At 56.3% G+C, this 12469-nt stretch overlaps 1 protein-coding gene across 1 annotated transcript; it reads left to right on the top strand.

Annotated features, from left to right (window-relative positions):
- The first annotated feature begins 1935 nt into the window (after positions 1–1935).
- On the top strand, positions 1936–11684 carry LOC102684722 (rab GDP dissociation inhibitor beta). Its single transcript, XM_069189591.1, has 11 exons — positions 1936–2313; positions 3677–3784; positions 4218–4314; positions 5488–5622; positions 6426–6624; positions 7433–7564; positions 8019–8118; positions 8645–8816; positions 9373–9517; positions 10047–10101; positions 11126–11684. Exons 1-11 carry the CDS (start codon positions 2269–2271, stop codon positions 11270–11272), a joined length of 1335 nt encoding a protein of 444 aa, XP_069045692.1. The 5' UTR covers positions 1936–2268; the 3' UTR covers positions 11273–11684.
- Positions 11685–12469: the final 785 nt, after the last annotated feature.

Raw genomic sequence — 12469 nt, 5'->3', positions numbered from 1 at the left:
TCACTGTAACACCCACAGCTGTTCCCCCCCAGCCGCTTCCGCTCCAGGACCGGAAACGGGGCGAGAGCTTCTTGTGAAATACGCTGATTATGTGATATTAGCTTAAGCTCCTTATTGAAAGATAAATGATCACCCTTTAAAATACATTTTTGCGTAACTGCATAGTTCCCGGCCCAAGCCTTGATAAAATTACTTTTAAAATTAATTTTAATTTCCGCACAAGTCATTTCTTCCATTAGAATTATGTTGTCACTTGTCTTATGCTTTCCCGGGTTGAATAAGAAGAAAGACTTGAAAATGCTGAATGTTCAAGACAGACAGTAATTTTCAGGGTGTTGTTGAGGAATGCGAAAGAATACTTACAGATTTTCTGTGTGAGAACCTCCTTGTATTCTGTGTGTTAAACAAAATATATGCGTTTTGAGAATCTTGCAGAATTTAATACTAACATAACTTTATTAACCCTTTACAATTTCTTGCATTAGGAATTATCTTTTCGCAGACCCCAGCTTGCTCTCCATGAGACACACAGACAGGGAGGGAAGCTGGGGGTCAGAGCGTCATTTATACGGCGCCCCTGGAGCAGCTGGGGTGAAGGGCCTCGCTCAGGGGCCCAACGGGGTAGGATTCCTCTGCCAGCTGCAGGATTTGAACCGGCAACCTTCCAATCACAGGCGCAGATCCTGAGCCACAGAGCCACTGCACCGCCCCTTATAGGGAATGTTAAAAGAAAAGGAGGGGGGGACCTGCTTTTCATGTTTTAGGGGACACCTGACAGCAAAACCAGGGGTGCCATGTCTGGTGAAGATGGGGGACTAAGTGATAGTAAAATCCGGGGCAGGGAGGGAGAAGTGTTCCCCTCAATCACTCACAATCCGATAGGATCAGGGGGAGCCGGAGCCTATCCCAGAAAGCTCTGGGCACAAGGTGGGGTGCAGAAGCCAGTTATCCCACCAGCGTGTCTCTGGATCGTGGGAAGAGCCCAGAGCTCCTGGAGGAAAGCTGAATGAACATGGGGGGAACATGCAGACTCCACACAGACAGCACCTCGGTTCCAGAATCGAACCCAGGCCCCCAGTGCTGTGAGGCGGCAATGCTGACCCCTGCAGCAGCACTCCCCTTCGGTCGCCTCAAGCCCGCTGGGACATGGCAGTGCAGACACATTGCAGTAGTACTGGATCAGTGCGGAACAAGACATCTCGCTGTAAATACAGCACAGGTGGGCGACAGCCATCTTCATCATCATCATCATCATCATCATTATTTTTATGGCCAGCAGCCATATCACTCTGCAACTCCCAGCTGGCAGCCCACTGAAGCTCAGCAGGTGTGAGCCTGGTCAGTACCTGGATGGGAGACTCCTGGGAAAGCTGAGGCTGCTGCTGGAAGAGGTGTCAGTGGGGCCAGCAGGGGGCGCTCACCCTGTGGTCCATGTGGGTCCTAATGCCCCAGTATAGTGACGGGAACACTGTACTGTAAACAGGCGCCGTCCTTCGGATGAGACGTAAAACCGTGGTCCCGACTCTCTGTGGTCATTAAAAATCCCAGGGTGTTTCTTGAGAAGAGTAGGGGCGTTACCCCAGTGTCCTGGCCAAATCTCCCCCTGGCCTTCACCAGTCATGGCCTCCTAATAACCCCCCTCTCTGAACTGGCTCCATCACTCTGCTCTCCTCCCCACTGAGAGCTGCTGTGTGGGGAGCGGACTGGAGCATCATCCTGGTGGGGCTGCACACTGGTGGAGGTGGAGGGGGTCCCCATTACCTGTAAAGCGCTTTGATTGGAGTTTCCAGAAAAGCACTATACAAGTGTAAGCAATTACTGTTATTATTATTATCACTGTGGCGGCCATTGTCTTTGTGTTGCCTGTCCTCCCTGGCCACCCCCTCCCCCCGCCCCTGCCACCACCTCAGGGGGATTAAGCACCTGCTGACAGGGGGAATCTTGGCTCACACGATTACCTGCAGACAAGGCGATCCGCTGGCCAGTCCGTCCCACACACACACACCCACCCACCCACCCCGGACGCTGGACACAGGCAGGGGCCAGGACACTGGACCGCCAGCCCGGGGACATTCCGTGCTGGATTGAGGACTCGGGTGTGCTCGGGACAGGAAGAGGAAAGCAGGGGGATTCGAGGCAGTAGAACTCCAGGGTGTCCGGCACCACAGGCTGGGGCAGAGACGGAGCTTTTAATTGGGGGTCCGGAGCCAGGAAAGCGAGCCAGAGGTGGACCGCTAGCGAGCCGAACCAGAACAAAACCCAGGCAGGATGCAGGAGGAGTATGATGTCATCGTTCTGGGGACAGGACTCAAGGTAAGGTCCCCGGTAGGACCTCTCTCAGGGGCGTGCCGATGGCGCTGTCCCTTTTAACTGGTTCAGATGTTCTGTGGGGGTGCCTGGCGCTGCCGGCCCGGCGCTCGGGGGGCTGCAGTGAACTGCTGGCTCAGCCGGGCTGGGTTTATTCCGGTGCTGCTAACTGTCCGGGGCTCAGCTCCGTGATCTCATTAGGGCTGGACGGATCGCTCGCTCACCCGCCGCGCGCGCAGGATGTGCTGACAAAACACGCTCCCTCAGGGTGCTACGCGCTCCCCCCACCCCCACCCCTCCGCGAGACCGGTTGGCACAGTCCGGGGAAAGTGGACTGCTCCATTTCCTGTGAGCGGGGAGGGAGTGTTGCGTGAAGGCTGTCCTGTCACAGCAAAATGGCTCTCCCTGGCTTTTCCACTCTCTGTCTCCTTCCTGGCACAGGGACACAGGGACACAGGGACACCGGGGGACAGGGATACAGGGACACTGGGGCACTGGGACACAGGGACACAGGGACACAGGGACACCGGGACACAGGGGCACAGGGACACCGGGGCACTGGGACACAGGGACACAGGGACACCGGGGCACAGGGACACGGGGACACGGGGACACAGGGACACGGGGAAACCAGGGCACTGGGACACAGGGACACAGGGACACCGGGGCACAGGGACACAGGGACACCAGGGCACTGGGACACAAGGACACAGGGACACGGGGACACAGGGACACCGGGGACACAGGGACACCGGGGCACAGGGACACAGGGACACAGGGGGATGGGCACAGGGACACAGGGACACAGGGAGACCGGGACACAGGGAGACCGGGACACAGGGACACAGACACACAGAGACACAGGGACACAGGGACACAGGGCAGAGGGACACAGGGACACAGGGGCACAGAGACACCGGGACACCGGGGCACAGGGACACAGGGACACCAGGGCACTGGGACACAAGGACACAGGGACACCGGGGACACAGGGACACAGGGACACAGGGAGACCGGGACACAGGGACACGGGCACAGGGACACAGAGACACCGGGACACAGGGCAGAGGGACACAGGGACACAGGGACACAGGGGCACAGGGGCACAGGGGCACAGAGACACAGGGACACCGGGACACAGGGACACCGGGACACCGGGACACCGGGACACAGGGGCACAGGGACACAGGGACACTGGGACACAGGGCACAGGGACACCGGGACACAGGGGCAATCGAAGCGAAGCTCATTCCACTGAGGGCCCGAACTCCTCCTCCCCTGACCCGTCCAGACACCGGCTCTGTCTCCCCCTCCTTGTCCAGTGCCCACTCCCTGTTCACCACGCCTCCGCCTCTCTCCTCTTTCCAAGGAGTGCATTCTCTCCGGGATTATGTCCGTCAGCGGGAAGAGGGTCCTCCACATCGACCAGAACCCCTACTATGGAGCGGAGAGCGCCTCCATCACCCCGCTGGAGGAGGTGGGTCTGCGGGCGGGGCGGTGTCCCCGGGGGACAAGGGCTTGCTTGGGAGGAAGGGCTGGAGTGCCCTTCTGTGTGTGTGTTTAGAACGGGCCTCTGGCCCTGTGTGGAGCTTGCATCCTCCCATGGAGTGGCTCCGTCGTCCCCATGTGCTCTTCCCCGGAGTCCTGTCCGGGGCGTGTCCCTCCTCCGTGACCTTCACCAGGACTGCGTGGCTTTCAGATGATGTAGGGATATAGGGGTGTGTGGATGTAGGAATATAGGGGTGCAGGGGTGTGTGGATGTAGGAATATAGGGGTGTAGGGGTGTGTGGATGTAGGGGTGTGTGGATGTAGGAATATAGGGGTGTAGGGGTGTAGGGATGTAGGGGTGTAGGGATGCTTTAACAAATAACCCTGGAGATGTCCTCCCCCGCTCCCCTCCTCTCTCTCAGCTGTACAAGAAGTTCAAGATGCCTCTTCCCTCCAAATCCATGGGCCGGGGCCGCGACTGGAATGTCGACCTCGTCCCCAAATTCCTCATGGCCAACGGTAGGAGCCTCCAGCTGGTGGGGGCGGGGATACGTGACCTCTGGCCGGCTGTGCGACACCCCCTCTCACACCTGGACACAGACAACGAGCCTCTCGGACCCTGTGCGCTCTGGGTGGCTGAGCAGCAGAGCAGAATCGTACACACCTGGCCCAACAGGACGTGGCACCCTGTTCCCTGACCACCCCCTCCCCTCATACCACTGCCCGCCGAATCTGCCCAGTCCACAGCTCCCTGGACCACCCACAGCGACTGCCCACACCAGGCACTTTAACCCTGCAACACAACCCACTGCAACATGTCCAGCACCACACGCTCAGAGGACATGGTGTCTGTCCAGCAAGCCTGTTGACTGCATCTCGTGCGGAAACTTCCTGGAGACAGGAGGAAGACTGTCCGGGCTGTGAGGATCAATGATCCCTCCCGACCGACAGTTCCCCGTTTCACCTCTAAGGGCCAGGATCTTTCCGACCTCTCCCTCTGCGTCCTCGCTCAGGGGTTTCGGAAACCCTCTTGCAGGAAGACACCCAAAAACCAAAGTGCCCCTGAGACCTGGATCACACCCCCCTCCCTCCTCTCAACAACAGACTCGTCTCCTTCGCTCAGATCCCGCCCTTCCGCCCCCCTCCTCCCGTTCTCCCTTCTCCCCTGCTCTGTCCTCTGTCCCTTCCCCCTCTCCCTCGCCCCCGCAGAAGCTCCCCATCCGAAACGTTGTGCTGCCGTTCTTCCCCTACCTGCGCCAGTTCCTTTGCAGCCAGCGCAGGCCGACGCAGCCGTGTGCAGGGGTGCCGTGTGCACGGCGGTGTGCAGCCAGCCTCTGCGCTGTGTAGCGGTGTGTAGTGGTGTGTAGCGGTGTGTAGCGGTGTGTAGCGGTCTGCAGGAGCTCTGGCAGGCGCTGACAAGGTCAACCCAGCAGGCTTCTTCAGAACCAAAAGTGAAATATGAAACAAAGGAGACAGGCGGGAACTACGGGGAAGGGCACTTAGAACTGAGCACAGGAGGCACTTCTTTACACAAAGGGTGGTGGGAGCGTGGAACAAGCTGGGCAGCCATGGTTTTGGAGCCGATTCCCTGGTCCTTTCTTGAGATCCTGCTATCAATTAGCTACCTGCAACTGAAAGAGCTGGTGGGGCCGACAGACGTCTCTCTAGGCGTAACATCTTCTGCTGCTCTAGGTCAGCTGGTGAAGATGCTGCTGTACACAGAGGTGACTCGTTACCTGGACTTCAAGGTGGTGGAGGGCAGCTTTGTGTACAAAGCCGGCCGGGTGCATAAAGTCCCCTCCACTGAGGCCGAGGCCCTGGCATCAGGTAACACTTCTGTCTGTACCCCTGCTCCTCTCACTGTCTGTACCCCTGCTCCTCTCACTGTCTGTCTGTACCCCTGCTCCTCTCACTGTCTGTACCCCTGCTCCTCTCACTGTCTGTACCCCTGCTCCTTTCACTGTCTGTACCCCTGCTCCTCTCACTGTCTGTGCCTCTGCTCCTCTCACTGTCTGCCTCTGTCTCTGTGTGTCTGTACTGTGTGCGAGAGGGTACTGCCTCTGTATCTGTGTGTCTGTACTGTGTGCGAGAGGGTACTGCCTCTGTCTCTGTGTCTCTGTACTGTGTGCGAGAGGGTACTGCCTCTGTCTCTGTGTCTCTGTACTGTGTGCGAGAGGGTACTGCCTCTGTCTCTGTGTCTCTGTACTGTGTGCGAGAGGGTACTGCCTCTGTCTCTGTGTCTCTGTACTGTGTGCGAGAGGGTACTGCCTCTGTCTCTGTGTCTCTGTACTGTGTGCGAGAGGGTACTGCCTCTGTCTCTGTGTCTCTGTACTGTGTGCGAGAGGGTACTGCCTCTGTCTCTGTGTCTCTGTACTGTGTGCGAGAGGGTACTGCCTCTGTCTCTGTGTCTCTGTACTGTGTGCGAGAGGGTACTGCCTCTGTCTCTGTGTCTCTGTACTGTGTGTGAGAGGGTACTGCCTCTGTCTCTGTGTGTCTGTACTGTGTGTGAGAGGGTACTGCCTCTGTCTCTGTGTGTCTGTACTGTGTGTGTGAGAGGGTACTGCCTCTGTCTCTGTGTGTCCGTACTGTGTGTGAGAGGGTACTGCCTCTGTCTCTGTGTGTCTGTACAGACCTGATGGGGATGTTTGACAAGCGCCGTTTCCGGAAGCTGCTCCTGTTCATCCTGAACTTCGACGAGGGCGACCCGCGGACCCACCAGGACCTGGACCCCCACCAGACCTCCATGCGTGACGTCTTCCGCAAGTTCGACCTGGGGCCCGATGTGATCGAGTTCACCGGGCACGCGCTGGCGCTGCACCGCAACGACAAGTCAGTACCGCCGCCTGCAGGGGGCGCTCCCCTGCGTTCACTCTGGTTGCTTCAGGGCAGGTGCAGAGCTACAGCACAGACAGCATGCGTTATTTCTAAACCGAGCACTGAGCCCTTCCCCGAGAGACCACTGTTATTCATGCGCCCTTGGACTAACACAGTGATCATCCATGGCCTCCACAGGGCTGAAAAATGGGACGGGAGACCTCTCAGGATAAAACAGGAGGCAGTTGTAAGTGGCGTTAGTGGTTAGTGGTGCAGTAGGAGGCGCCTTTCCTCTGGACGAGAATGGTGAGTGCAGACATTGTGCTGTAGCAGGAGTTGTCCTCCGGGTGAGACGTTAAGCTGAGGTCTTGAACACATGGTCCGAAGAGCCGATGGCAAGGCTCCTAGCAGAAGCAGGGGTGTTAACTCCAGCGCCCCGGCTGAACTCCGCTCTGTTTTCGTCTGGAACTGTCTGGCCTCCCTAAAGTCCTCTCTTGATTCTCCCCCGCTGTCTCCTCCCCAGGCCTGTGTGCTGCGGGGCTGCTGTGTGCTGCTCTTCAGTGGCGGGTGAAGTGGGTCTCCCCCCCGTGTGTCAAGCGCTTTGCTTTTCTTTGGGGTGAAGGATGCTGTATGAGTGCAACTAACTGGAACAGGCTCAGGGGCTTGGGGAGCGAGCACCTGATCTCACCCCAGGGCTCTGGTTTCCCAAGGAGCTCGACCTCTTCAGCCACAGCCAGGGAGGGAGTGGGACTTGAACGGAGATCTTTCCTGCGTGGATCCCTCTCCCTGCCTCGGTTTGTCTCACTGCCCCTGTGTCTCGCAGCTACCTGGACCAGCCCTGCATCGACACCATCCAGCGGATCAAGCTATACTGCGAATCTCTGGCTCGCTACAACAAGAGCCCCTACCTGTACCCCCTGTACGGGCTGGGGGAGCTTCCCCAGGGCTTTGCCAGGTAAGACCCCAGGGCCGAGGGACAGCAGAGAGGTTGCAGATGAGAGTAGCACCATCTAGCCCAGTTCAGGTCCACTTAATCACCCCAGACTCTCACACAGCATGTCTTGGGAGGGTCCTCTCAGCGAGTAGGTCTAGTATCTCAACCTTGCAGGGCATAAAAACATACATGCATGCAGCACAAAATACAAAGGGGACACTGACGCTTCTTAGATCAGCAACAGTCTGCCAGACCTCCTGCAGTAACTGCTCAGAACACTGTCTCTTTCTTCCCTCTCTCTCCCTCTCTCCCTGTCCCTCTTTCTCTCCCTCTCTCTTTCCCTCCCTCTCCGTGTTCCTCTCCCTCCCTCTCCATCCCCCGTCCCTCTCTCTTCCTATCCTTCCCTCTCTCTCTGCCCCATCCCTCTCTCCCCTCCTCTCCCCCTGCCCCTGTCCCTCTCTCTCCCTCTCCCCAGGCTCAGTGCGGTCTATGGAGGGACCTACATGCTGAACCGCCCGGTGGATGAGATCGTGCTGGAGAACGGAAGAGTCGTGGGTGTCCGCTCAGATGGAGAGGTGGGAGAGACACTGGGGGACGGAAAGTCTGGGAGAGAGATCCTGGGGATGAACTGAGCTACAAAAAGTGGAAACTACAGGGAAGAGCATTTCAAACTGAGAACTTTGCTTTACACAAGGGGTGGTGGGGGTGTGGAACAAGCTGGGCAGCCATGTTGTTGAAGCTGAAGCCCTGGTTTCTTTCCAGTGACAGCTGGATGAGATCCTGGGATCAAATAGCTATCCAAAGTGCCCAGATGGACTGAATTGTCCATGACCCGTCATATGTTCTCATGAATGACAGAAGCAAAAAGGATAAAAAGATGAAAGAATGGAATGGAGGCAAAAAGAGAAAGGGAATGAGGCAGGCAGGCAGATGGAAAAAGGCAGAGAGAGGGAGGGGGGTCTGCAGAGGAGACGTCAACTAGGCAGTTCATTTTAGCCTCTAGGACCTGAGCTGGGAGTCGTGCTCTAGGTGAGACAGTCTATCCTTCTTTGCCCTTTATTTTTCATTAAATACCCCCGCCCCCCCCCCACTGCCCCGCAGATGGCCCGCTGTAAGCAGCTGATTTGCGACCCCTCCTACGTGCCGAACCGGGTCAGGAAAGTGGGCCGGGTCATCCGGGTCATTTGCATCCTGAACCATCCGATCAAGCACACGCAGGACGCTAACTCTTGCCAGATCATCATCCCACAGACGCAGCTCAACAGGAAGTCGGGTATGACATCGCAGGGAATCCCGAACGCAATGACGACATCACAGGTTATGTGACCCCCAGGCCAGCAGGCTGTGTAGGTCCACAATAAGTCACCAGTTTCTACAGAGAGAAATAGAAAACAAAATCTACAGAGAGGTAACAATTCCCTTATGAGCAATTAAACAGGTGATGTGTTTAATTAATTCAGAGGTCTTTTAGGACCACAATGTAAGCACTCTTTGGTTCCTAAAGACCAGAGTTCACTTAACAGATTGGTAGACTGATTCATCAGTTATTCACAGTTGCCAATCGTATTCAATCGCGTACCTTGAAGACCAGTGGTCTAGAGCCTTGGACCCCACCTCTCTCTCCTCCTGAAAGTGCTCTGTTTCGTTTAATCATACAACACGCTCTCAGTCCACCTCACCCTGCAGAGCCCAGTGCGCCTTCTGGCCCGATGAGCTGGGTTTTGTCTGAAAGCCCCACAGTAATAACGCCCCACGCCCTCCCCCCCTCCCCGTGCCCCCTGTCTTTCCCGGCGCCCACGCCTCTCGCCCCCCGCCTCTCGCCCGCGCAGACGTCTACGTGTGCATGGTGTCCTACGCCCACAACGTGGCGGCGGAGGGGAAGTACATCGCCATGGTGAGCACCACAGTGGAAACCAGCAACCCCGAGAAAGAGGTGCAGCCCGGCCTGGACCTGCTGGAGCCCATCATGCAGAAGTGAGTGACCACAGCCTGGACACCCCAGGCAGACCTGGCTGCCCAGAGAGGACAGGCTCAGTGACCACAGCCTGGCCAGAGAAACTGGACACAGGCAGACCTGGCTGTCCAGAGAGGACAGGCTCAGTGACCACAGTCTGGACACAGACACTGACACTAGACACAGGCAGACCTGGCTGCCCAGAGAGGACAGGCTCAGTGACCACAGTCTGGACACAGACACTGACACTAGACACAGGCAGACCTGGCTGCCCAGAGAGGACAGGCTCAGTGACCACAGTCTGGACACAGACACTGGACACAGGCAGACCTGGCTGTCAAGAGAGGACAGGCTCAGTGACCACAGCTTGGTTATAGAAACTGGACACAGACAGACCTGGCTGTCCAGAGAGCCCGCATACTGACACAGACAGACTTTCACCAAGAGGTTGCACTGCAGTGGAAGAGGCCCAGACTATGAAAATAAGTCAATCTTTATTTCCTGCTCTTAAGTACTGACGTGTCTTCATGCCATGCGATTGGTCAACAGGTTCGTCTCCGTTAGCAACCTGCTTGTCCCCACCGACGATGGGAGCAAGAGCCAGGTAATAGGTGGCTTGGTAACCAGGGGAGGGGCTTGGCAGCGAGGGGTGTGGTAAACCTGGGAAACCTGCAATGAGAGGAAGGAAGCTGTAACTATCAGAGTGATCAGATAACTCAGGGAGGACGTTTGCAATAAGGGGAGGGGATATGTAAATATGGGAGTGGCAGTTTAGGAGGGGTTCTGTGAAAAGGGGGAGGGGTTCAGTAACTAGTGTGAGGATATATAGGAGAGTGGGAGTGGCCATGCAGCTGGGGGAGGGGTTCAGTAACTAGTGTGAGGATATATAGGAGAGTGGGAGTGGCCATGCAGCTGGGGGAGGGGTTCAGTAACTAGTGTGAGGATATATAGGAGAGTGGGAGTGGCCATGCAGCTGGGGGAGGGGTTCAGTAACTAGTGTGAGGATATATAGGAGAGTGGGAGTGGCCATGCAGCTGGGGGAGGGGTTCAGTAATCAGGTGGGGAGCTGCGTCAGCATGCATAGGCTGCAAAGGAACAAGTAATAGGTTTATTCCATGCTGAAAAAAAAGAAGAAAGAGAACACAACGTTTCGGCCGTGGAGCCTTCTTCAGGTGTCCTTCTTCAAGAGAGGACAGGCTCAGCGACCAAAGTCTGGACACAGACACTGGACACAGGCAGACCTGGCTGCCCAGGGAGGACAGGCTCAGTGACCACAGTCTGGACACAGACACTGACACTGGACAAAGGCAGACCTGGCTGTCCAGAGAGGACAGGCTCAGTGACCACAGTCTGGACAGAAACACTGGACACAGGCAGACTACACCTGAAGAAGGCTCCATGGCCGAAACGTTGTGTTCTCTTTCTTCTTTTTTTTCAGCATGGAATAAACCTCTTACTTGTTCAGTAATTAGTGTGAGGATATATAGGAGAGTGATAATGGCCGTCCAGCTGGGGGAGGGGTTCAGTAACTAGTGTGAGGATATATAGGAATGTGTAATCTTTTTTGCAATTACATGTAATTTGGAAATAGTGGAAAACAGTGGGTCTTTGTCTCTCTCCCCGTCCAGATATTTATTTCTCACTCCTATGATGCCACAACGCACTTTGAGACGGAGTGTGAGGACATCAAGGACATGTACCGCCGCATGACAGGGTCAGAGTTCAACTTTGGCAACCTGCGCAGAGAGCACTGCGATGTCTGTGAGGAGGACTGAGGGGCTCGCGCACGCAGAGACAGACGGAGCGGAACACCGGACGGCCGATGACACACAGCACCGTGGCACGCCGACACACTGACAATGACCTACTGGAACGATGGATAAATGAGCAGCCAGACTCAGTTTACTTAATTGAGAAAAAAAAATTGACAGACAAACAAGGACAGAACCCCCATTTCAAACACTGCTCTTTCTCCCCAGCTAATCTCCCAGCATTCCCATCTTGTAAACTCATTGGTCATTGTGTGGCTCCACCCCAATGGCAGCTGACCAATGGGAATAGCACAGGGTCATGGGCTAGCCCCTCCCTTCTCCCCCTTCAGTCCCTCCCTTCCACAGTGTGTGTTAAACAGAGCCAGTCCACCCCAATAAATGTTTTTGGAGACATGCTGTCTGACTCCCTGGTTTGTTTTGGCTTTAATGAAACTTCATTACAACAGTAGCAGTACCATTAGACAGGGTGGCATTAGTCTGGGGACCATTCCCCACGGGGCAGGGCAGAATAAAAACGTAAACTGGTGATCCTCAATTTGTAAAAAAAGATTTCCCCCATTAATACTATGCATTGACTTCTGTCTTACCAACAGGAGTTTGTGATGGTTTCACCCTGATTTCACTGAGCCTCAGCCTACGTGGCGTTTGTGGAAGGAGAGGAAGGGGGACAGAGTGAGGGACTCGGGGGGTGAAAGAGATGTACTGGGGATTAGCGGAGGCTCAGAGGTGCAAAGGTCACTTATCCGAGTGAAGGACACGGCCTGAGCAGAGAGGGACCCCTCTGCGGGAACAGACTGGCCTGTGAGGATTACAGGCAGGGATTCCTTCGTCAGGCCTTTAAACAGATTACTGTCCCTGCGCTAATAACTAGGCCAGGGACAGTCAATCCCATTAACCCCACGCCTCACAAGAAGCGCCATGCGGACACAGAGTCGCCCTCTCACTCCCCTCTCCCAGGGGTGTCCTGCCTCAGCGGGCCAGCAGAGGAGCCGGACAGTCACCTCTCCGGGCCGGGGCCTGCCCTCCTGAGCCTGAGCTCCAGCCCCAGCACCCTCGTGTTGACACGATGACTTTGAGGGCCTTCTCTTCGAGGACGGCTCAGGCGCTGACGGATGACCGAGAGGTCGAAATCCATGTGGCGCAGAGGAGCGCCGCCTGGAGCGGTCCACACAGGAGGTAAACACCGGGCAACAAGCAGAG

This window comes from Lepisosteus oculatus, chromosome 4 (assembly GCF_040954835.1).
Source record: "Lepisosteus oculatus isolate fLepOcu1 chromosome 4, fLepOcu1.hap2, whole genome shotgun sequence".
NCBI classification, from domain to species: Eukaryota; Metazoa; Chordata; class Actinopteri; order Semionotiformes; family Lepisosteidae; genus Lepisosteus; species Lepisosteus oculatus.
This window is presented reverse-complemented; position numbering and strand designations above follow the sequence as displayed.